The following is a 24,199-nucleotide window of genomic DNA, read 5'->3' as shown; positions in this document are numbered from 1 at the left end:
ACACGCATAGATGAAAAGTTTAGGATAAATAATTTAGGAAAAAGGTCTACCCTCCTCATAGCAGCTTGGGACTTATTGTGACAGCAGTAAAGTGTGACACCAGGAAGATAAGAACAGATAGATTACATCACCAAATCTGATCTTCAGCCCAACATGGAATCTTACCCTCCAAGTGCCTCCAGAGGCAGAATTGCTGCTGTAGTCATATAGTGACTGGTGGGTGTCACCATTGGAAGAGATGCATGATAAGTTAACCGTTTGCAATCCTATTTTTTTTTTTAATTCAAACAGACTAGTTTAAATTAAATTGCAATATATATTTTATTTTAATTAAAAAATGGTATACATTGAATGTTGAACTATGTTAATGTGCCTATTTTAAAGTGGCTCACCACTAGATCTGCTGCTAGTGCTGTTGAACCTGACTAGACATTGGACCTGAAAGGGTTCAAATAATGCTCAGAGGTGGATTTAAAGTAGGTCTATTATCAGGACAAAAGTTTTCAACACAGCCTGCTAAATTATATTAGAATAGGACCACCATTTTGGAGATATCTAGGAGGCCCGTCCTCTATAAATGGGAGCCAGTTGGTCCTCATACACTGTGGCTTCAGTCAAGCCTAAAAACCCTAGAAGTGTCGGTCACAACAAGCAACTTTATTGCATAAATAACACTGGAAACAACAAAACTACATTGCACTGATCAAATCAAAGTGTGACATTTGTGTGCGAATGAGTCTGAATCTGTATACAAATTGCTACGATGAGATAGCTTCCCTCACACGTGTGAAATGAATTCCTGTGCCGTTCTCAGCTCAATATCCATGCTACAATGTAAGTGTATTTTACCCAGTGCCTGTGATGCGAATAAGATGATCCGCTACACCTCATGCCATTTGGCAAATTGAGGCTAGGTGTACAAGGACACATCAGTGTCCTTGTACACCTAGGTGTGTGTGTGTGTGTGTCAAATATACAGCATTGTTTTGGAATAATTAAAGTATGCATAATTTACAGACAACGCCTGGTACAATACAGCAAAATACCCCAGAAATTAAATAAAGATGAAAGCAAAAATGAAAATCATTACAATTTAAATTACAGTGTAATTCTCTGCTGCTAAAAAAGGAATACTTCGAGATTTCAAAAATGGGTACTATACCGTACAATAAGAACATCATTAAGAGTTAGTTACTGCTGCTTATGAGCAAGGAAGTGTGCCACCTAGTGGAGCCAAAAGCACAGGCTCACCGGGCAGCAACTACACAGCTATACATACTATTAACATGATCAAATCAGACATTACTATACTTTTTATAGCACCACCAGGATTACTCTGCAATCATATATATACACATCAGCAGACAATAATAGAGTAAGAATTAGGTTGGCAATGCAATTAGGGTTTAGACAAAGTATGGATAAGGTTTAAGTAAGAAAAGGAAGGGTACAACATTTCTCTTACTTTCACATACAAGGAGATGGAGTGAGTGGCGGAACTGGGGGGGCCCTGCACTTGCGACGACAGGTAAGGGTACACAGAGCTCAGGGTAGGACTTGCAGTTAACTCTCGTGGGGAATGATTTCCCTTTTTCTTAATTGTGGCAGCCCTCTAGTTACATATATTCCAGGACAAGATGCTTTGCTTGCCATGTCTAATCTACAATGGTTTCCCATCTTAGCCAATGACAAGGCTTAGTTAGATAGGTTGAATTTGATGGACTAACGTCTTTTTTCAGCCTTAATTACTATGTTGCTATGTAAGGGCTGAACCAAGGAGGCTTACTTATACTAATGGAGGTGGGGGAGGGGGACCAAGAACCTTCCTCATTGATATATAGAGATATAGAGACATAGATATAGAGACATAGATATAGAGATATAGAGACATAGATATATATAGAGACATAGATAGATAGATAGGTGTTTCAGTTGGTTTACATGGGGCTGTAATACAACCAAAAGTACAGAGAATGTGTTTAGGATAAATGTTTAGGGCTGTGAGAAAAGACATAGCAAGCCTGTGTAACAGGGATAGATAAAGGGAAGATGGAGCAGACAGGAATGTACTAATGAGGGACAGAAATCTCAGCTACTGGGGAAAAGAGTGATTCGTATGACCTAAGGCACATCTGGTATTGGAGACTAGATATGACATAACAGAAGGAATGAGAATATCTACTGAGCAGAGACAAGGGAGGAGCACCGTATCCTCACACCTGAATGCTCGACAGAGTAGGATATATCTTACCTCATGTCCCCCAGTCTACGGGAAATGGCAGTGCCCACATTAGACAGAGCTGCAGAGGTTTTCTGACCAGCACTTGAGAGGGTCTCTTGCGTCTTCTTGTAGCTGCAATAGTCATATAAACATTTACATAAACAAGGAGAAATAAAAACCCAGAGACATGCACCAAGCAAGGACAGGACAAGCACAATTTAAAAATTGTCCCATAGAACAAACATATGGCTAGGCATGGGTTGCACAAGTAGGTTATAACCAAAGGCATGTTATGCAAGCTAAGCAACATGTTATTGTAGGAGTAGCTAGATAATGCGAAGATGCCAGCCTCCACCCGATTACATGCTCACAGCACTCAATCATGAGATTATACACACACACATATCATTCTTCCATACAGATGTGTCCACATACATCTTGTCTGACTAAATGCGAAGAGTCTTTGAGCATGACTTTTCATTACAATGGGGGAAATTTACTAAAGGAAATTTGTAAAAAATAGGTGTATTTGTATCCAGAAATACACTTATTTTTTACATTTACTATCCCGAAAATACAGCAATTCGTAGTCGTATTGATGTGCTATCAATACGAATGGCCGTATTTTCGGGATAGTAAATGTCAAAAATGTCTGTTTACAAATTTCCTTTAGTAAATTTCCCCCAATGTGTCTTGGACACAAAACAATTCAGGTGCAAAAGCAGCTGCTCCTGATTAAAATTATATGCAGCAGATCTATATTGTGAGAGACAGTTTTCCAGTAGAACACTGGAATGTAGCATTTCATATGCAAATACAGACGCTCATCACTACCAAGTCATGGAGCGACTAGAAGGACTGTTTAACACAAAAGTAGGCTAGATGTATGTGGACACATCTGTATCCGTTTAGTTATAAGACAAGGAACTCTAACTCCATTCGACACTCAGACACCATGGGACGAATGCAGGGTAGAAAACAAAATGTGTGATGCAGCAAGCTTGTGTATATATCCTCTTGAGCAAGCATCCTGCTAAACCGATCCTGTTCAACTGCATCCTGCTAAAATGCAGTGTGTAGATGCAAATATAGATTTGCATGTTCAGGCTCCTTCCTGCCAAACAGGTCCCTTTAAAAGGGACCTCTCAAAATGCAATGTGTAGACGCAGCCTAAATCTAATTAAAATATAATTGTACCCGTCCTATACCAGGTGCAATAGATTTGGTTACTAAAAGGTCTGCAAATGCTCGCTGGCTGGCTGGCTTGGACTGCTAAGTGTGAACACACTGTAAATGTGCACTGCCTATATTAGAACGTTCCATCTAACCACGCTAATTGTAAGTGTATCTACAATCACAATGCATTTGCCTCTCAGTCTCATACTGGCATGCGCTCATTTTCTGAGCATGAGTTGTACAAATTCACACAAGATATGCTACGCAAACCAGCATTCATCCAGACCTGCATGGTGTCCCATGGTGTTCATTACTCTCAGTCCATAATTATACACTTCTCACCACATCTAAGTAATGCATAGGTACCAGAGTAGAAGCACTATGTAATACACTTCAATCTCACTTTATTTCTGAGAGTTTTGCACCCCCACCAGTAAGCTAGGAGACCTACAGCTCCAGAGACTCACACATCAGACTGCGTCACTTTCTCGTTCCACTCTCCAAGTTTCTCTGAGGTTTTTACGTAACTGTAACAAGATTAACACCAGGTTCTTAATAAGAAATGTTGTTCCTCTTACATCAGCAAGTGGGGAATGGAGTGACACTTTATTTGGGAAGATAAACCATATACCACAGCAGGCCCAAATGCAAAGACCTTTTGACCTGCTGTTGATGCAACCAGCGAAAGTATGACCTGAATGTCTAACACCACATTCTGCATCCCTAAGGTGGAATGCAGAACCGGTTATCCCGGTTATACAGGAGATACACCATTACTCCTTATGGCCTATTCCAGTGGGAATAAAACTGGTATTCTAGGGAAAAGTCCAGGCAGCAGAATCTTAGTAACTTTAGGGGGAAATTTACTAAAGCTTCCAGAAATGAAAATATGTTTCCCATAGTAACCAAACGGTATCATTTCTCTAGTGCATCCCAGAAATGATGGAGTCTTCTTGGTTGCTATCATCTCTCTTGAAGTTATGGAAGCTTTAGTCAATTTACCCCTAAGTCTAGGTGGTATACGGTCGTTAGGATGACATGCACTGAGTCGACCACTGAAGGTCAACATGGGCTTAGGTTGACACCTGAAAACACTGACATGGACGTAGGTGGACAGGGTCAGTAGGTTGACACAAGCATTAGGTTGACATGGGTTACTCGCTTTTTTTTTTGAGCCAACATGTGCTGACAGGCGGTATCTCATGCCCTAAGATCTACTAGGGCATGGAGGGAGAATAAAATAGTGTAGTGAGCACAGCAAGCCACGCAAGGAGATGTGGTGAATGGATACCGTGTCTATGTCGACATTTGAGACAAAAAAAAAAATAAACAACTGAAATCCCATGTCAACCTAATAAACCTGTCGACCTTTTCAGGTGCCAACCTTACCCCATGTTGACCTTCAGTGGTCGACACAATGCATGCCGACCTTAGCTGTGTCGACCCTATGACCCATACCAGACTAGGTACCCTTCTATTAATACTGGCATGAGCAGCATGACTTTCAACCTCAGCCAAGTAATACATCAGCTTTGTGCAAGTGTCTTGCCTTTGAGACCACAAATGTAATACTTGCATGGTATGCACAGGGACGAAATGAGTTTAAATGTAAAAAGGGAAGAAGTTTATATTATGTATCCCCCGCCCCCCACCCAGGAACCAGAACTCACGCAGTGGACATTTGCACCTCCTGCAGACCCTTGGAAAGGTTGATCTTCAGTTGATTGAGAGGGGTCTGACCAAGCTTTCTCTTAAGTTCTGCAGCATGACGTTCCTTGGCAGCAAGAACCTGGCGCAGAGTGTTCACCTCCTCTTCCACCTATTGAATAAAAATATATAATACGACATAACCCATCACCTTATTCATAACACAAACAATCAGCCATGTTTAGTTTATCAGGGACTCAGATGAATTATCTACCCAATAACAACTCACTAGAGAGCCAGAATCATGATTTTGTAAGTTTTAACACTGCTCAATACACCACAAAAAAAAATCTATTAGTAAGACACTAGTGCAGTCTATTATATGAAGCCTGTCTAGCCTTTTATCTTGAACCCTTTTATCTTAAATCTGCTATTGTATTGATGATGCATTACTTTAAATTTAGAAATATGCTGCTCTTTGGACAGAACACAAATTTGCGGAAAAAAAAAAAAAGAGACCCCAAATATGCTATACTATGTAGAAAAGCACATCTGCTGCTGTATAGAAAACACTAGACCAGGAATCTCCTCATCGTCTGCTGCTCAGTGGACAGACCAGGAATCTCCTCATCGTCTGCTGCTCAGTGGACAGACCAAGCCCCCACGTCTGCTGCTCAGTGGACAGACCAAGCCCCCACGTCTGCTGCTCAGTGGACAGACCAAGCCCCCACGTCTGCTGCTCAGTGGACAGACCAAGCCCCCACGTCTGCTGCTCAGTGGACAGACCAAGCCCCCACGTCTGCTGCTCTATGAACAAGATGCAAAATCTGCTTTCAATTATCATATTCTTGACTCAACCTAAAATGGCCTCCTGTGCTAGATTTCAACCGATTCAATTATATATTTTACATAGGGTCTATTATAGACAGTACCAGTTGGTGGAGGGTAAGGATTATGGGGTCAACACTATGAAGGTCGACAGGTGACAAGGTTGATTGACACAAGCATTAGGGTCGACAATGGGAAGGTAGACAGTCGTCAGGTCGTCATGAGTTTAACTTTTCTTTTGCCCCGAATTTCGCCATAAGTTGACATGGACACATGGACACCGTATCAGTGTACCATGTCCTCTTGTATGGCTCGCTACGCTCGGAACACTATTATATTCTCCTTCCATGCCCTAGCGCACAGGTTCCGAAACCCGGTCCTCAGGACCCCACACAGTGCATGTATTGCAGGTCTCCTCACAGAGGGGAAGATGTATTAAGCCATAACAAGAGATAATTTCAAGTGTGATAAAGAGAGATAAACGTCCAGCCAATCAGCTCCTTACTGACTTTTTTCAAACACAGGCTGTAACATGGCAGTTAGCAGGTGATTGGCTGGACGTTTATCTCTCCTTATCACCCTTGGATTTATCTCGTTAAAGCTTAATACATCTGCCCCAGAATCACAAGTGACAGAGGGGCAGATTTATTAAGCTTGGAGAAGAGATAAACTGGAGATAAAGCGGAGAAAAGGTAAAAGGAGATAAAGCACCAGCCAATCAACTCCCAACTGTCTTTTTCAAACACAGCTGATTGGCTGGTGCTTTATCTCCTTTTACCCTTTTCTCCACTTTATCTTTTACAATGTGTCTTTGAGTAATAAATATACCTGTGTACCTGCCGGGTGACCTGGAATACGTGAAAAAAATAAAATGAAAAGCTCATGTCGACCATCCGACCCTGTTGACCCATTTCGTATGTCGACCTTTAGTGGTCAACCTAAAATATGTTGACCTTCATAGTGTCAACATAGTGACCATTTCCCATCTTCTGAGAAGTGCCTTCAATGTCCTGCACAGCTGCTGATTTCTAGCATCTACTCTATTTCAGTGGCCCCAAATTTATACGTGTGTGTGTGTGTGACCCCATTGCAGCCTGGATGGTATTGGTCTACTCTACACTCTCTCAGAAAAGATACCAAGAACAAATGTACTGCATAATATGAGAAATTTTGGGAATTGTAGAATATTTTGAGATTTCCTTCAACACAACAATAGATTGTATTATCTTGATTATAGCATGGTTTAGGGTTGTGTTCTCGGCTTCCTCCAGCCTGCCTCTATGCTATGTTCTGCTGTTCTATACTGATCTAAATTCTACGCACACTATGTTCTTTTCTGTTTTGTGTATGTGTTTTGTAAGTTTGCGTATATAAAATACACTCAATTAAAAAAAAACTGCTCTCAATGGACTGAGCTCAATCCTGAAAGTACAGAACACACTAATCTATGACCCCAAGAACTCCCACCATAAGGTTTCTGCTGTTCATAGAATTAGTTATCAGACATACCTTGGCTAACTCATTCCGCAGTTCCTCAGCTTCAGCCTCTGTCAAACACTCTGGTAGCCCGGCTCCCGCGGCATCAGCTGGCGCTCGCACTCCTGTTGGGCCCACTGGGACATCGGTCATGGTATCAGTCATCAAACCTTTGTTGGGAGAGTTAAGGTTGATGTCTGTCACGGAGGAGAATGAGAGTCAGAGGGAGGGGAGCAAGCAGGAAATATGGGGAGCAAAGAGCATGCATGAGCAGAAATACATGAAAGCCAGGTAGCAAGGGACTGTACTAGAAGTATGTATGGGATCACGTGAAGCATGGCAGCAAATAAAAAGGCAAGGAAACTACACAAACCTAACTGCAGAGAGCAAAACATACACAAAAACAAAAAAAAAAAACACAGATCATGGGAATTTGACTGGTCTGTGGCATTTGATTAAATGGAGAAACATATCTAACATTTTAATAAAGCAGTATAAAGGTCACAGATGGTCTTGAAATAAAGTTCAATCTAGAGGAACAATGAGAGCAGAAAATTAAAAATTCAGGGCTTAAAGTGGTCCTGGAGAGGAGGGCATGACACACGACTCATGCCATCTACTTGCCACCCTACCCCTATTATGCAATTTCTGTTAGAATTACTGTGCAGAGCAAAGGTGGAGGATGAAATGTTCCACCCACCCACTTCAAACCCTGTTTTTTGGAGTTCCATTGGACATTACATTGACATTTTTATTGTGTTTTATAAAACCACATGGACCAAAAACACAACCGATTTATAAAATATAAAAAAAAGGATTGTTAATATTTCAATAACAGAATCAACAAGGTAATCATAAAGCTAGCAGGCGGATCATTGACAATGTAAAGGCCAGAACAGTGAAGCTGGGACTTTATACGAGATGCCAGGACAATTGGGACCAGCCAAACAGGTAGATGTCAAGGCAAAGGGAGGAAAATGGAGAACTGCACTGACTGATCAGCAATTTAGTCAGGAAGCTGCCTTCTTTCCTGTGCTTACTGGCAATGTCCTTTATTATCATGCTGGCTAATGTAATATAACTGTTTCCAGAACGCCAGACCTATTCTGCACAATGAAGGAAATGAGATCACCCTGAAAGATAGGTCCTACAGAAAACACAAACTGCATACAACAGTGGCCGGATGAGATCTGCTGACACCGAACCATAGTATCACTGTTCGAGAACAGGAATATCATAGGAAACCGAAGCTCAGGATATTATGGATATACATAATCACGACACACAAGTGATGTTGTCCTCAAAAAAAAAAAAAAGGGAGGTTAAAAAATAGTAACAATCTAAACCCTGAACATCCTTTAGGCTAACTGACAGGATAGTGCAGATCAGAGCGCTGCACATTTTACAGTTTAGGAGCCGGATATATTTAATATGGCACCATTAATAACTAGTAAGCTCATTCTTACAGCCGTCACTCCATGTTAGCAGCTCACCCATCTACAGACATTAAACACTTAAATTCACAACGCATATCTATTCCTACCTCAATAATCCTCATGTTATACTTATAACTCACCTCAGTAGCATTCTCTATGCATCGTCCAACCCAATTGCGCCTTCCCCCAGCAAACTTGCCCACCCCCAATATCACCCTACTCGATGCATGATTCCATCATCAATAATGTCACACTGTCCTCATCAGCTGTAATTTATGAAGACACAACCGCCCACATAGCCACTAAAATTGTCAATGATAAAAACAGCTGCACCAGTCATCATTAACCCCTCCAGTTTGCATCCCTCTTTCATTACACACATCATATAAATAGCTCATTAGAAATATTTTACCTGTCACTCATGCATCAGTCATCATCCCTCCATCAGCATTTTTTATGTTTCCATTGGCCCAGAGGTGCTTATTTAAAAAGGAAATAGTTTATCAGAGCATTTTTAAATATGGGGCTCTAGAATGCTGGGCCATAATCTATCCTGTGTTGTCAATTAGACACTGGAGGTCACAGCATAAAGCTTATTACAGGCTGTTGCAGAATACACAGAGCATATTTCTCCAGGAGTGAAGGACTAATGTCACAAGTTACTCCTGGGGATACCTGTGTTCGAGGCCAAAGTTCTAAAGCCTTGCAAGGGGCTGACAATCATAGTAAGGAACTGTAAAACAGGCATGGTGGTGCTATGTTTGAGGGCAGAGAACTGGAACATCTACCTATTGTAGTTATACCTACATACTACTCAGAGGAACTGATGAGGCTAGATGTAATCCCTAAATAAAGTATGTACACTAGGGTTTCCAGTGTTTTATCTCCATACTGTAACCTGGAAGATATGGTTAGTACTATATCAGGGTACGTGACAATAGCCAGCAATCTCACAATGGAAAATTACTGCAAAGCAACAGCTTTTACGATCTTCCAGAGTAGGACAAAAAGAAGCTTCCTCCTCACTGCATAAAGCTATCGCCTCCACCTGTGAGCCATTCTCCATCAATAATATCTATAAGTGGTGCATACAGGAGGCATCACACACCATGCAGTGTCGTTATTTGGCTGGAGGCAGAAAGGTCTGGTGAGGTCATCAAGCCTATGGAGTAGTAGCATGATGTGTGATGTCAGGGACGTAACCCTTCTCTAACAGCTGCTTGTTTATGAAGTATGAAGCAGTGGTGAACAGGGGAGCATGAATTATAGGGGAAGGAGATTGAATTACACAGGAAGAGCTTAAATTATAGGGGGGAGAATGGATGACAGGGACAGACAATGAAAAGGAAGAGTGAATCACAGCGGGTACAAGGATAAATGCATTACAGGGAAGAGAAAAGAAAAATGAATAAATGGTAGAGAGAATTAGAGTAGAAGGCTTATAGGGAACAATTACATGAACAAGAAGTAGCGATGGAGAAAAGAAAAAAAAAAAAAAAGAAGGAAAAAGGTGTCTGGAAATGAATAACCGGGCAGAAGATGACAGGAGAAATTCATCTCTGTGGGCATTGGCATGGGTGTATTACTCTAAGGCTGCCATGATTAACAATCGCTGCACTTATGACATTATCTACAAAAAGGAGTTTCAGCAAGAATGTGCTCCATGTCTGCTCTGGATCCTCCTAGAGTCCAAATTCATGCTACATATCAAAAGATACCCATAGATAAGGTGTATATGTATTACGGAATTTAGAATGTAAGCTCCAATGGGCCAGAGACTTGTAAATATATATGTGTGAAAAGGACTGACACTATATAAATTATAATTGCCCATATTCAGGATACAGTATAAAAGGTGTTTTGCTTCCATATTGAATACTAACACATCAGGCAGTATTTAACGCTCACTGTGCATGCGCAGTTTTTTTTTACCACCCATCGCCATGCCTCCCGCTCACCCTATTCAACACGTCAGCTGCTCGCCGCCCCTGATGGCAAGCATTGACCAATGCGGCGTACGAGGAGTAAATGGCTCCATTTGTAGGCAGTGTTCAAATATTGCTCAGAAATGCTGAAAACCACAAATTATCCTAAAAAACTATGCCAAAATCAGCAGACTGCTAATGCTGTGTGAATCTCCTCAAAGGCCAAATGAAGGAGTGAGGTAGAAGAGGTGAATCTTGGGTAAAAAAGACAATGAGAAAAATAAAAATAAAAAACACTTCCTGAGCGAAAAGAAAAAAAAATTATATTAATCAAATAAGTCGCACTTCTAGAGCCTTCAAATAATACAAAATAGACTTGTAGACACAAAAAAAAAAAAAAGAAAATAATTAGTATAAGTACGTAAGTTGAGTTCATGTAAGAAGATGCTGAGACCAAAACGGAGAGGCATATAAAAAAGAAAGCGCGCATCGTTTTCTGTTTCAGAATTGAATACACAAAACGGCAAAGTGCGCAAAATTTCCCATAATAAATCAACAGAGAGGACCAAACAGCGAACAGGGCAAAGCTAGTTGTTTATTTTTGGCGAACCGGGAGCGTTAAATAGGGCGAGGACCATTTTTGTAGAGAGGACTGGCCTTCTTGCCAAAAAAAAAAAAAGTGAATTGGGAGCATTGAATATTGCCCTTCAACTGAGGCAGCCTACTCCCTTCATCACTGCATAAAATGGCATGGCTATTGGAAGACAACAGGCAGAATATACCCTTTGATACAAATAATAGCAGTACTGTGGCATGAAGCATTCCTTTCACATGTTTATTTAGCTGTGTTAGCAGTTCAAATCCTGCTCCTAATCATAAATTTCATCTGCTCAAGGTCCCTTATGTCTGCAACATACAGCACGATATTCAGGCATTTTCTGAGCGATTCTAACAAATCGCTCAGAAAATGCTTGAAGATGCATGTAAATCGCTGTGTATATAGCCCACACAGCGATTTACATGCGCGCACCCGCCGTTCTGAATCTGTCCAAGATTCAGAACGGACGGGCTGTACAATACAGAGCAGTCGCTCAGAAAGCTCCTGCTCATCTCCCGCATGTGTGGCTGCGGGCAGATGAGCAGGGCCGAGCGACTGCGGACGCCGCAGACCCGCCGCACCCCGCACCGCAGAACCCGCCGCCGCCACCCCCCTCCCCCACCAGCTGTAGCACCCATCGCCACCCCCACCTCACCTCTCGGCGGCAGCGGGGCGGACATGTTAAAAAAAAAAAAAAATTAAATTTCACAATGGCCACGGCCAGCCAATCACGGCTCGCCGCGTCATTGCCCCGCCCCCTAGAGCTGGCTATATTAGCCAGCTCGAGACGGGGTAGGGGCAGTCAGTCCGACGGCGGAGAAGGAGAGAAGAGCTCCTGAAGTCCTGGGAGGCGCGGCCAATGCAAAAGAGCTTAAAAGGCCGCCGCCCCCCAGGTGAAGAACACAGATGAAGAGGCAGAAGCCCTGGGAGGCGGCAGCCATGCAAAAGAGCTTAGGCGGCTGCCGCCCCCAGGTGAAGATGCCGCAGAAGCCCTGGGGGGCTGAGCTCCCCTGGGTGAAAAAAGAAGAATCAGATTAATAAAATATTTTAAAACCAGTGTTTGTGTGTTTTATTTTAATATTTCCTTTACAGGGGGGCTATAGGTACCGGCGGGCCTTTAATGCCCCACATGCTGGTACCTGTGGTTCTCCCAAGTACCAGCATGTGGGGCAGGCTTGCTGGGACCTGTAGTCCTACTGTAAAAGACAATATTACTGTTAAACAAGCTATCAACCCTGCACCCACCGCCCAGGGGTGCAGGGGATAGCCCCGGGCTGCAGCCCAGGCCTGGGGTGCCCTGGAGAGGGGGGACCCCCTTATTTGGGGGGTCCCCACCTCCCCAAAAACTCCCGGCCTGGGCTGACTAGTTAGGGTGGGTAATGCTTTGGCCACGGGACACCATCAAGCGTGTCCCCTGCCTATGGCATTACACCCCCTGCTAGTGGAGCCTGGTGCTGGTCTCCAAAATACGGGGGACCCCTATTCATTTTGTCCCCCCGTATTTTGGAAACCAGGGCCAGCTCAAGAGCCTGGTGCTGGTCCCCAAATTCCGGGGGACCCCACGCACTTTGTCCTCTGGATTTTGGGAACCAGGACCACTCAAAAAGCCCGGGGCTGGTCATGCCTGGGGGGGGACCCCATGCCATTTTTTATTTTACAAAATGATTGTCTGTATGACAGGACGAGACGCTGGACCCCGGACTTGGTAAGTATTTTTTTTTATGTCCGTTCCCACTGTACCACCAATGTTTAAAAGTTTGCATATGGGGGGATCGGTCGGTGCAGGGGGAACCACTAGCCACCAATTATTAACTTTTTTTGGGGGGGGGGGGGGCAATATTAAGGGGAGGTGAAAGAATACTTATTAAAGAGTAATAAGTAATGTTCAGTAATAATAACATTTTTGTGATGAAGTGCAGTGTTGTACTTCACTTTCTGTGACAGATTTGAAATCTCCCGTGCTGAATCTCCCAATCTCCACAATCTCTGACACAAATCTCTCTGTATGTGGCTCATTGTTGAAATGAGCCACAAGAGTGAAATCTCTTGTGCTGAATCTCCCGTTATGTATCTCTGGCACACATCTCTGCGTATGTAGGGCCCTTTACATCTCCTGCTAGAGATTGTAAGACGTGTAGGACAGAACACTGACTACCGTTCTGTGGAGAACATTTAACGGTCATAATAAAAATGGCATAGCTCACCAATGAGAGCAACAAAACCATCCACACTTTCCTCTCCATGATGAAAATGTACAGAAAGTCATAGCTGGGTGATTTTTTTTTCTGCTACTGTGCGTCAGCATCAGATAATAGTGCACTAATGTCTACTATACCAAGGCTCCCACAGCAGCTTCCGTTAGGTCTCACATTTTCAGTATTTTGTTTTTATTATTGCTTATAGAGACATGCTACCATCTACACCATAGGAGAAGGGGGAAGCAAATAGCCAGGAAAGCACCGCACAGGGTCGGTTTGCAAATATTTACACTTTTTTTTATTTATTTTTTTAAATCACCCCTATTATCAAATCAGGGGATGTTCATGCGAATAGACATAAGTACCGCAATAAACCACAGGTCTATGTACTTTCACAGCACTTATCACAGCCATAGTCTCTTTACAGGAAAGCAGCAGGACATACCTAATATGAAGCTAGCGAGCTTGATAACACAACACCTTCGTATTCTCCATATACACCATATATACTCGAGTATAAGCCTACTTTTTCAGAACATTTTTTTATGCTGGAAAAAGCCCCCCCCCCTATATTCGGGTCGACTTATACTTGAGTATATACGGTAATATGGAAACTATATATGGGGGTCCTACTACCCCACTATCTCATGTGGTTTTGTTTACTTTGGGCAGTATTCAATGAGAAAAATTATCCGTGCATGGCAAGAGAGTTTTTCTCTCGCCATGCACTCGCCCTGTTCCGGAGGGCTCGCTGCTACTCCTGCTCCCACTATTCAATGTGGTTAAGACTCGCCGCCACTCGCGGCAAGTCTTAACCCCTGCAGCGGACGAGAGACCGCAGCAGGGAGCCGGGGGACGGTGGCAGCCAGGGAGATTAAAGTCTCCCTGGCTGCCCCAGAACATATGTGGAGGGGAGGAGGGCTCCCCGGTACCCAGGCAGCACAAGCTGCCCCCCCCCTATAGCCAGCGGGGGACCCAGTATTCACTGCACCCGATCGTGCATATGTAATGATCGGGTGCAGTGAATATATAAATATCTAATGAGCGGCTCGAGAGCTCCGGCCCCCTGCTGGCTGCTCTGTGTAAAAAAAAAAAAAAACATTTTTTTTATTAAATATATATTAATGTGCTATAAGCACATGAATAAAAATAACATGCCCCTTCACAGAAAAAAAATCCTGATTTTTTGACACCAAAAAAATAAATAAAAAAAAACCTTTTAGTTTAAAAGTTCCCATTCCAGTTCTCTATGAAAAGATGGAGAATTGCTACACGGAGAGACACGGCGAAAATCACTTAAAAAGATGGCGAAAATATCACATTGAATAGGGTGGTCCACTTTTGGAGAGCAAAATGCTCCTTCCAACGTGAAAATAGCACAAACTCTCCATAAAACAAGGCGAATTTTTCTCATTGAATACTGGCCTAACTATGGCACAGTTCTGTCCTCCAGTTCCAATTCCCAGGACCAGAAACACATCAGTGCTGGCCTGATTTTTGCTCCTGGTGGTCCTGAGCAGGAGGCTACTAGCCCCATGGAGACTGTTTCCAACTGAAAGCAGCACTAAGCCAGAATGCAATGATCATTTTGGCCAGGAAAGTTATCTTTAAATCTTTTCACCTAGAAAAGCCTTGCTAGGGTGTGGAAATAGCTGCTTTGGCAGCACATAGGCATTAGAAGAACCTGGCAATACCACAGATAATGTTAAAAGTTATTGAGCAAAAATGTTCACATTGTAATAATGGAGTCAGCATAAAAACCTAGAGTGTCACACCATTATTTTAGCAGCAAGATGAAAGCATGTTAAGGTGACATAAGTCTTATATGGTAGTTTGCTGATGTGTGAGATTGGGCCAATTCACCCACTACCAACTGATTACCTGAAATAATTCATAAACTGATTCAATTCCAAGTTGGACTAACACGACATAATCTATTGGTACACATTATGGGCCTTATTCTAGTTCTCTTTCTGACAAAATCCTTCTTTAGATGGACAAAACCATGTGCACTGCAGGTGGGGCAGATGTAACTTGTGCAGAGAGAGTTAGATTTGGGTGGGGTTTTACTTCAAAGTGAGATCTATATTGCAGTGTAAAAATAAAGCAGCCAGTATTTACCCTGCACAGAAACAAAATAACTCACCCAAATCTAATTCTCTCTGCACATGTTACATCTGCCCCCCTGCAGTGCACATGGTTTTGTCCATCTAAGAAGGATTTTGTCAGAAAGAGTGAACTAGAATAAGGCCCTATGTTCCTGGCTTGGTGTTATGCTTGACCTCACCTGAAGGTATCTCCTGTTACCCTATTTCTACCAAAAGGCCACAACCCAGGATTTGCTGCAGGATTTATCACTTTTTTACGACTTGGAGCCTTCATGGACTTTGAAATATTTACCATCTCGTATCTACCTTTACTGTGTAATCTTATGATTGTTTAAAGTAAAATTATTCACACTATGAAAACGCCTTTGTTATCTAAACAAAATGAGGGCAGTAGATTGGATGATGTGCTAACCTGCTGCTCAAGAACATTCTCTACCGCTTTATGCTTATAAGGCATGTCGGTACTTATGTATTATCTGGGCTCCCATGTTAAATGCACCCCATTTTTTCATACCCCTCCTACTATCCAACTACGCATGGAGTTGATTTTATATAGTGTGGCGTGCGCAGCAAGCCACCGTGCCCGAAGCATGGCGAGCGCAGCGAGCCCCGCAAGGGGACATGGTCTCATAAGAAAAACGGGAGCCCAGATATTACATAAGTACCGGCATGTCTAATGGTGTGTACACACGGTCAGATGTGCCTTAAGATGCGATCAGATCAGATCGCAAGGCACATCCGATTTGCATACAAGTCTGAATATATAGTGCAGATCTGCACTATGTAGACAAGGCAGACAAGACTTTCTGCCTTGCGATACGTGAACGCGCATCGGGATCACAAGGGTTAAAACCCTTGCGATCTACATCCGATCCGATGTTGACAATATCGTCAACATCGGATGGCAAATTGTACCGTGTGTACACACTATTAGATGTGGACACACTGGAATTGCCAAATGGTACTCCTTCAGGTCAAGGAAACGCTCCAGTCAGCAGTTCAGGTGACCTTCCATTTTGATATGCTATGCTTAATAATAGGTCTAGTTCTCGCACACATCTTATTTATATTTCACATTGTAGTGTATTCTAATGGTGTGTACACACTGGTACAATCAGCATGAGGTTTTGACTATATAGTCAAAATTGGGTACTTGTATCCTAGCACGGTGCCCCAGATTTTGATTGAAGCACATCGCATCGCATGCAATATAGCGGCATGTGATGCGATTTTTAATTGTACAAGCACCCCGATGGGTGCTTCAACCTCCAACCTTTTCATACCCCCACTTAAGATAAGATAGTGTGTCGAGCGCAGCAAGCCCGAAGCGTGGAGAGCGGACGCAGATTACTTTACATGTATTCCGCGTCCGCTTGCCACACTATCTAAAATCAACTCCACGCCGACGTGGATAGCTGGGGTATGAAAAGGTCGGTGGACACGTACCGCCGCGCTTGCCACGCTTCGTGTTGGCGTTGATAGTGGGGGTGCATTTAACATTGTAAGGGTGCTTGTACAATTAAAAATCGCATTGCATGCCATTAATTGTACATTCCTGATAATTTACGCGAATATCGCATCACATACACGGTATGCGATGGGCGCCGTGCTAGGAAACAAGTACCCAAAATTGCATGCAGATCGTATGCGGATCGCACAGGTTTTTTTACCTTGCGATCCCAATGAGCACTCTCGTGACAGCACAAATCGAAACCCAGATAGACAGGGCAGCAATGACTATATAGTGCAGACTGTATGAATTGTATGTAAATAGTACAGAGTTTGCAAAGATTGTATAGCACTCGGATCTTAAGTCGAACAGCAAGGGAATCTCACCGTGTATACATAGCATTAGTTTCCTTTTTTGACATAGAAATATTTTGAAAATAAAATTATGTTCTACCTTAGATACGGTTACATAAAACAGTGTATACCATTACAAAATGTACACTTTATCCCTAGAAACCTGAAACACATCTAAAGCACCAGGAAGAGCATGGATTACAGCGGCACATATTACATGTGTCACTATAATACTTGCTGATTTTCCTCTTTACAGTGTAAATGCAGGAAGCAGCACTGATAAGATGTAGTAAATTCCCCATCTGGCGATCTCCTACAAAGCCCACAGCACATCAGCCTAATGCTGAAGCATTGTGTCTCTCCTCCCGCCCAGCTCCAGTGGGCATGCATAATATTCTTGCTGCTATCCTATCACAAGATTTCCCATGAAATCTCTGCCCCTGTTCATGACTGCGAATGCGTTTGCAGCCCTGCACATAGGGGAAACTCCATGCGCAATCACTCACCATCAAATGGATTTGCCCTGTTCGCAGCCGCTGAGCAAGTCTGAACTTACTCGGCACTGCAATGGCTGTTGGGAGATGGAGGCCGCTACTGACATGGACCCAGCGTCTATATGTTGAGTTCTTAGTTACAGCGTAAGGACGCTCTAATTCTGTGTCATCTCATTGACAGAACCTCCCATTCTGCGTCATCTCTTCTAGTCATGCCTATTCCACCCAAGGTCATTCTATGTAGTGCGCCCTAGACAACTGCCTCACCTGGTACCTCTCATTTGCGGACATTTTCCAAAATGTCTGCACTAACCTCGCAAAAGGACAATTGCGTGTTCTTACGTTTCAGTTTTTAAATTATTCCTGTTAAGTTTTCTATTCTTTGTAATAGCAAATCCGTAAAGCAACCGAATACTACTGGAGAGAAGTGCTAAATAAATAAAATTATATTGAGCAAATAACTTTTTGATGACATTTATAAAACTGTTCTACAGGTAACAGTCTAGGAAAGATGTTGCTGGTTTTCATTAAAACAGTACTACACAAAGTAGTAGCCGGCTACAGACAATAGCTTTCTACAGTTCCGTACAGAACGGTCTGCAGATTTGTTTCATAGCGTGGGCGGGATGTATTAAAATACATCACCGCCCTTCGCCGCATATGTACTAACATATGCGGCTGGCATCCGTCACCTCTCTGCCCCCTCCTGCATCCCTCACGCCGGGGACAGCTAAGCAAGCTGTCCCCGGGGCCTCCTCCTCCCCCCTGCAGCCGGAAGGACGTCCGGCTGCGTCACAAGGGGGAAGAAGGTGTTACCTTCCGGGTCCAGGAGGACCTGGACCAGGTAAGAGGGGGAGGGGGAGAGGCGGGTTTTTCGGCAGAGGCGTCGGGCGGCGAAAAGAAGCCACACAGGCTTCTATAGGGTATTGCCACCCAAAGGTGGCGATACCCTACACTGCGGTGACGTGGCGGCCGGGTAATAGTACATAGGAAAATGCGGTAAAATGGGGGTTTTACCGCATTTTCCCTTTAGTACATCTCGCCCCGTACCTATAACAGTATTGAAAGAGAAAAATATTTTTTAGCTTTCTTTAAGCGTTTACTTTCTTGCAATACGATTGCGCGAGGGGGGTGGGGGGGATTTACTGCTAAAGCTTAATAAAATTTTAAGACAAAACAAAGTGACTGTCAGGGGAAACATATATGGAACTGCACCCTGTTTAGTAATTGCCTTAATGGCAACTCTGCTGAGATACAATAAAATATTAATATAGAAATTCAAGTAAAGCAATATATTCTATAATACACTGTGACCACCACATTTCCTGCCATTAACTCCAGGGACACACGCCAGGAAGCCTTACAGAGACTGAAATGGCAAACAGAAGTTAATAGATGCCAAACACAGTAATACATCCATAAAACAAAATACATGTTTTGTCAAATTATTAATTTCAGTGCTTCTTGCAACGCAAGTATTTTTTATTTCAATTATTTTATTGATGATTACATAATGCAATAGGGATATAGTACCTCTATTGTAAACAATGTTTCAATAATATTTTCTACAAGAAGTAGATTAGAAAATATTTTCCCAGATGGGTCACATTGTTGTTTTCTCCTACAGCAATAGGTACACACTGATATCAGCCCAATGGGGCAAAACACCAATAAAGAACCCCACATGGGTAGCACATATCAAGCCTGATACAGTGACACCCCCCCCGTCCGGACTGACACATATCTCCTCTCCCCCCCCCCATCCCCATCCCCATATACAGTGTAACAGGGACCAAATGACAGACACACATCTACCCTACACAACGGGGCAGAGACCCAAATGCCCCCTTACATGAGCACTGACACACCCGCATCAGGTGTAATAACACCCACACGCAGCATGCCAGGGGAACACTGACGTCTCGCTCTCTCATATATGACAACACTGACAGGACACACAGCGCAGCCACCCACTCCCGCATACACCCCACCGGCCGAGCGACTGGCTGCCATCTTCTACAACCCTCCTCCCACCGCTGTGTGCGGGACCCGGGACCATTCCGTCCTCGGGCATACATGCCGCCGCCATCCCCAGGGGAAGGGAGTTGGGACACAAGGCACAATCCAGTCTCCTGCTCACCCTGCCCGCCGGGATCCATGGCTGCGGTGACCGGAAGCTGTCGGCGATGCTGGGCGGGGCCTCCCGCTGGAACACTCCGGCAGCAGCTGAGAAAGCAACATCCACGTCACGCGGCGGCCCCCTGGCGCGTGGTCACTGGTCACGCAGGCGCAGAGGGCGACGTGCACGTCACTCCGCTGCCGCTGGAGATGTGGGGGCTGCTGTGACGCAGCTTCCATCCATGCTCTATATATCATAGTTACCTACCCTCCTGCATTCTACAGGAGACTCTCTGAAATAGCAGCAATCTCCCTCTCTCCCTCATTAGTCTAACAATCTCCCTCATTTCACCTATCCCACATTACACTGGTTAAATTTTTTTGGGAAAAAAGGAATGAGAGACAGATACATTTACATTGAGTTATCAGCATCATTTCCCAGCACTTTAGCAAGTATAATAGCTCTTACTAACTGCTTTGGGGCTCATCTACATTTGGATATAACTCATTTAAATTACACACCCACGCTCTTAGGTTCCGCGGTCACAATCTCTTTTCACAATATCTCCATATATGGAACTAGACACACCCCCTCAATGGGGCGCTTTTCAAAATTATTTTACCAACTATAATCTCAATCTCCCTGAAACTGTTTTTCAAAAGTAGGCAAGTATGATATATATATATATATATATATATATATATATATATATATATATATATATATCCAATGGAATGGAGGTATTGGGCTTTCCTATGGCAGCACTGAGATCAGTGCTTGGGGTGGGAGGCTGTGACTCGGTAATGTCTGGCAGCAGGTAGCCGGCACACAGCTGCATTATGTGGAAAGTGACGTCAGTCTCGGCCATTTGGACCAAACTAAATAAAAAAAAAAGAATTGTGATTGCCATCACCTCTGTGGATACACCTTTCTTACCCATTAACCTTTTTAAAACAGGTGATGGAAATCACACATTAAGGGGGAAGTCCAGCTACAGCATTATGTCCCTCCTGGTGAAGGGGTCATGTTGGGAGTTATTATATATTTTTGACATACCTCCCAACTGTCCTGTTTTTCACGGGACCGTCCAGGTTTTTTGGGACGGAAATGTCCCGTGGGGGGTGGGGGTGGGGGGTGGGGAGGGGGGGCACCAGTAAGGAGTCCCCTCAGCCTTGCACAGGGTCTATTCAGGGACGCAGAGGGGGCATGACCCAATGGTGCCCTCATTTGCATAGGGCATGCTCTCATTTGCATAGACCACACCCTCTTTTTGGGCACGCAGCTCCGCCATGCGAGCATCCCTCTTCTACAGCTGAAAAAGTTGGGAGGTATGTATTTTGTAATATTAGTATATGTTTCTACTGATTCAGGTTATGATGTCAGTGCAGGGCTAGGAGTTCTATGTACTATGCCTTGGAGAAAGATAATGCCCCTTTCCGTGCTGCAGTGTGAAAGCTCCATTTTCAATTTACCGGTTACAGAATACTGGTATTTTGAAATGTGTTAAAAGCAGGATCCTACGCATTTCTTAGCCGTTTTCCCTGCAGTCTGAACAGCTCAGAAACTGTATTTGCTATAAATGATAACCACACAAGGGTGATAGGTTATCTCCCTGCATGATCCCCGCCCACAAGCAGGAAATAAACATTTAAGGCCCCATACATTAGGCCGACTTGTCCTTAGGACAAGTCGGACCCAATTCTCCTGTGAGCCGCCCTGCAGCTCCACGGGAGGCTCACATACAATTTGGCACTTGATGAGCCAGTTTTACATGTGATAAATCGCTTGCGATTTATCACATGTAAAACAAATGGGGAGCTGCAGGGCGGTGAGGAGCAGTGGGGCGGGCAGCGGCAGTAGTGGGGGCGGGCGGCAGCTCTCAAATGAGTTCCCGGCGGGTGCCGGGTGCGGCGAGTGATGCTGACCTGGCCGGGCATACTGTGATCACAAATAGCAGCGCTGCCGCTTCGGGACGGGCAGTGCAGTGGCGGCTATTACATTTTCAAAATACCTGTCAAATGACCGGCCGTTCTCTGATTGGCTGAGAGAGCTCTCAGCCAATCAGAGAACGGCCTGTGAAAAGTAATAGCCGCCACTGCGCTGCCTGTCCCGTCCCGCAGTGGCAGCGCTGCTATTTGTGATCACATGCCCGGCCAGGTCAGTGTGTGTGCGCGCTAGTGCTCAGAGACCCGCTGCCCGCCGTGCTGCTCCCGGTCAGTCTGCATGCATATGCCTGGAAAATACAATATTTTGCCAAGAATAGCGCAAAACAAAAAGGGAGTATGCTGCTGGTGGTGAACACCGAGTGCCCTGTCAACGTGAACACTCAAAGTGATAAACTGGTGATAGAAAGATTGATGACACCACTTAGCGCTAAACCCTATAATTAGGTACACAAGATAAAATTACGTATCTTAAACCAGGTGTTGATCTTTGATGTATTTCAAATGAGGTCAGCACCTGAAACAACATAGAATGATATCGCCCTTTTCTCCCAAATTAATGGGATGTGTGAATATAAAGGGTATATCAATACAGAAAGATCATGGTGCAGTTTCCAGGTAAACAGAAAGTTTTAATAAGCACAGGAAACTCACAATATTGCAGATGGTAACAAGCATATAAAAAGCCAAACGGCAAAGCTGCTGCACAATCAAATTCTTCCTCCCATCCGACACTGGATTCAGGTGGTGAAATGGAGACTCAGGGCACCGGTATCCCAAAAGTTCCTCAGGTCCAGGGAAGATGATATGCAGTCCAGTAAAAGATAAAGTATGCGTCTCACTTAATGCATTTCGGGTCGAATTGACCCTTCATCAGAAGTGTGAGTGCATACTGTTGGTGAATGTCCTTATAACACAGTCCCAATACACAAATAATAATCCCATTGGCCAGAAAGCAAATTGGTTTAACGTGTAAGTCCTATTCGGACGTACACGCTGCCTCCACATCCTGTTAGGGCTGTGCGCGTCACTTCCGCCGGAAGTGACGAATCGCCGCGATCACAGTATAATTCCTTCGTCCGATGCATCACCCCCGCCGGAAGCGAGGCAGTCATCAGCGGCGTCCTTAGCAACGGACGCGTCGGGCGGATGTTCCCCGTGCAACCCGCTTGGTTACACTGGGTGCCAGCATTACTTCTGTTGCGGCCGCCATTTTAGATACTGGAAAATAATTATTTCAATTCCCACAGTTTGTGATCTTGTCAGATTTGATATCTAAATGATATTAAGCACAAGGATAAAAATATTTAGTATAAAATAACGGGACATAGTTAATAAAAAGTTAAAATACATATATCAGTTAAAAATACATATAACAATTTAAAAATAGAGACTTATATGGATAAAAAAGGATGTGAAGAGTGATCATCTATTCTAAAAAGCTTTTAAGCTCAAAATCCATATTAAGACCCAGAGGTGCCAGAGTTTTTAATTTAAAAATCCATTGCATTTCAGTTTGGCATAATCGTTTTTCAATATCTCTGGTCCTCAATCTGGGTAAAATCTGTGCAATGCCCAAAAAATTTTTTATACAACATTCCTTTTTGTTATGAATGTGTTTAAAATGTGAGGAGACCGAGTGCGTGTCCAGGCCTTTTCTAATATTATATATATGCTCGGACATCCGGACACGCATATTTCTCGAGGTCTTCCCTACATAAAATAAGTTGCATGTGCACTCCAATAAATAAATGACATTTCTGGAGTTACATGTTAAAAAATTATTAATCTTATGGGTATTGCCGTTCACCGTAAAATTTAAAAATTTGGATGTATCACTCTTCACTGTCCTACACATCAAACAAGACCCACACCTGTGAAAACCTTTAGTGCGTATGCTTTGTCTGGGTTCTTCCTCTATACTACTCCTCACTAATTTGTCCTTGAGGGACGGTGCCCTTCTGTAAATAAAATTGGGGCGTTCAGGAATATGATTAATAAGTACAGGATCCTGTAGCAATAATTTCCAATTTTTATAAAAAATCTTTTCTATATTTTTAAAAGAAGAGCTGTATTGTGAAATAAAGGACCATTTGAATTTTTCACTGGTATCTTTTTTGGGTTTTTCTACCAGTAGTTCACTCCTTTCTACTTGTTGCAGTTTTTCTTTTGCAGTTTCAATCGTGGAGGCTTCATAACCTTTACTAACAAACCTCTCAGTCAACTC

At 43.4% G+C, this 24,199-nt stretch overlaps 1 protein-coding gene and 1 long non-coding RNA gene across 12 annotated transcripts in view; both read right to left on the bottom strand.

The window, feature by feature from the left end:
* Positions 1 to 20,222, bottom strand: part of TPD52L2 (TPD52 like 2) — a 28,592-nt gene extending 8,370 nt beyond the window's left edge. For 2 of the 11 annotated variants that reach the window (XM_083146696.1, XM_083146697.1), the window contains exons 1-5: positions 20,051 to 20,216; positions 7,382 to 7,545; positions 5,068 to 5,216; positions 3,865 to 3,924; positions 2,252 to 2,353 (exon numbers count right to left, since the gene is read on the bottom strand). In XM_083146696.1, coding sequence (XP_083002822.1) covers positions 2,252 to 2,353; positions 3,865 to 3,924; positions 5,068 to 5,216; positions 7,382 to 7,545; positions 20,051 to 20,069 — 494 coding nt within the window. In that variant the 5' untranslated portion in view covers positions 20,070 to 20,216. Of the gene's footprint in view, positions 1 to 2,247; positions 2,354 to 3,864; positions 3,925 to 5,067; positions 5,217 to 7,381; positions 7,546 to 20,050 lie in introns of those variants that run through there. The other 9 variants (XM_083146702.1, XM_083146704.1, XM_083146706.1 and 6 more) reach the window with 9 other exon arrangements.
* LOC146007924 (uncharacterized) lies at positions 13,600 to 15,675 on the bottom strand. Its single transcript, XR_014444421.1, has 2 exons — positions 14,931 to 15,675; positions 13,600 to 14,167 (listed from the first exon to the last, which is right to left on the bottom strand). It is a non-coding gene; the product is annotated as an uncharacterized LOC146007924 (long non-coding RNA).
* Positions 20,223 to 24,199: the final 3,977 nt, after the last annotated feature.

The sequence above is a fragment of the Crinia signifera genome, chromosome 6 (genome assembly GCF_055691185.1).
Source record: "Crinia signifera chromosome 6, ASM5569118v1, whole genome shotgun sequence".
In the NCBI taxonomy this organism is placed as follows: Eukaryota; Metazoa; Chordata; class Amphibia; order Anura; family Myobatrachidae; genus Crinia; species Crinia signifera.
This window is presented reverse-complemented; position numbering and strand designations above follow the sequence as displayed.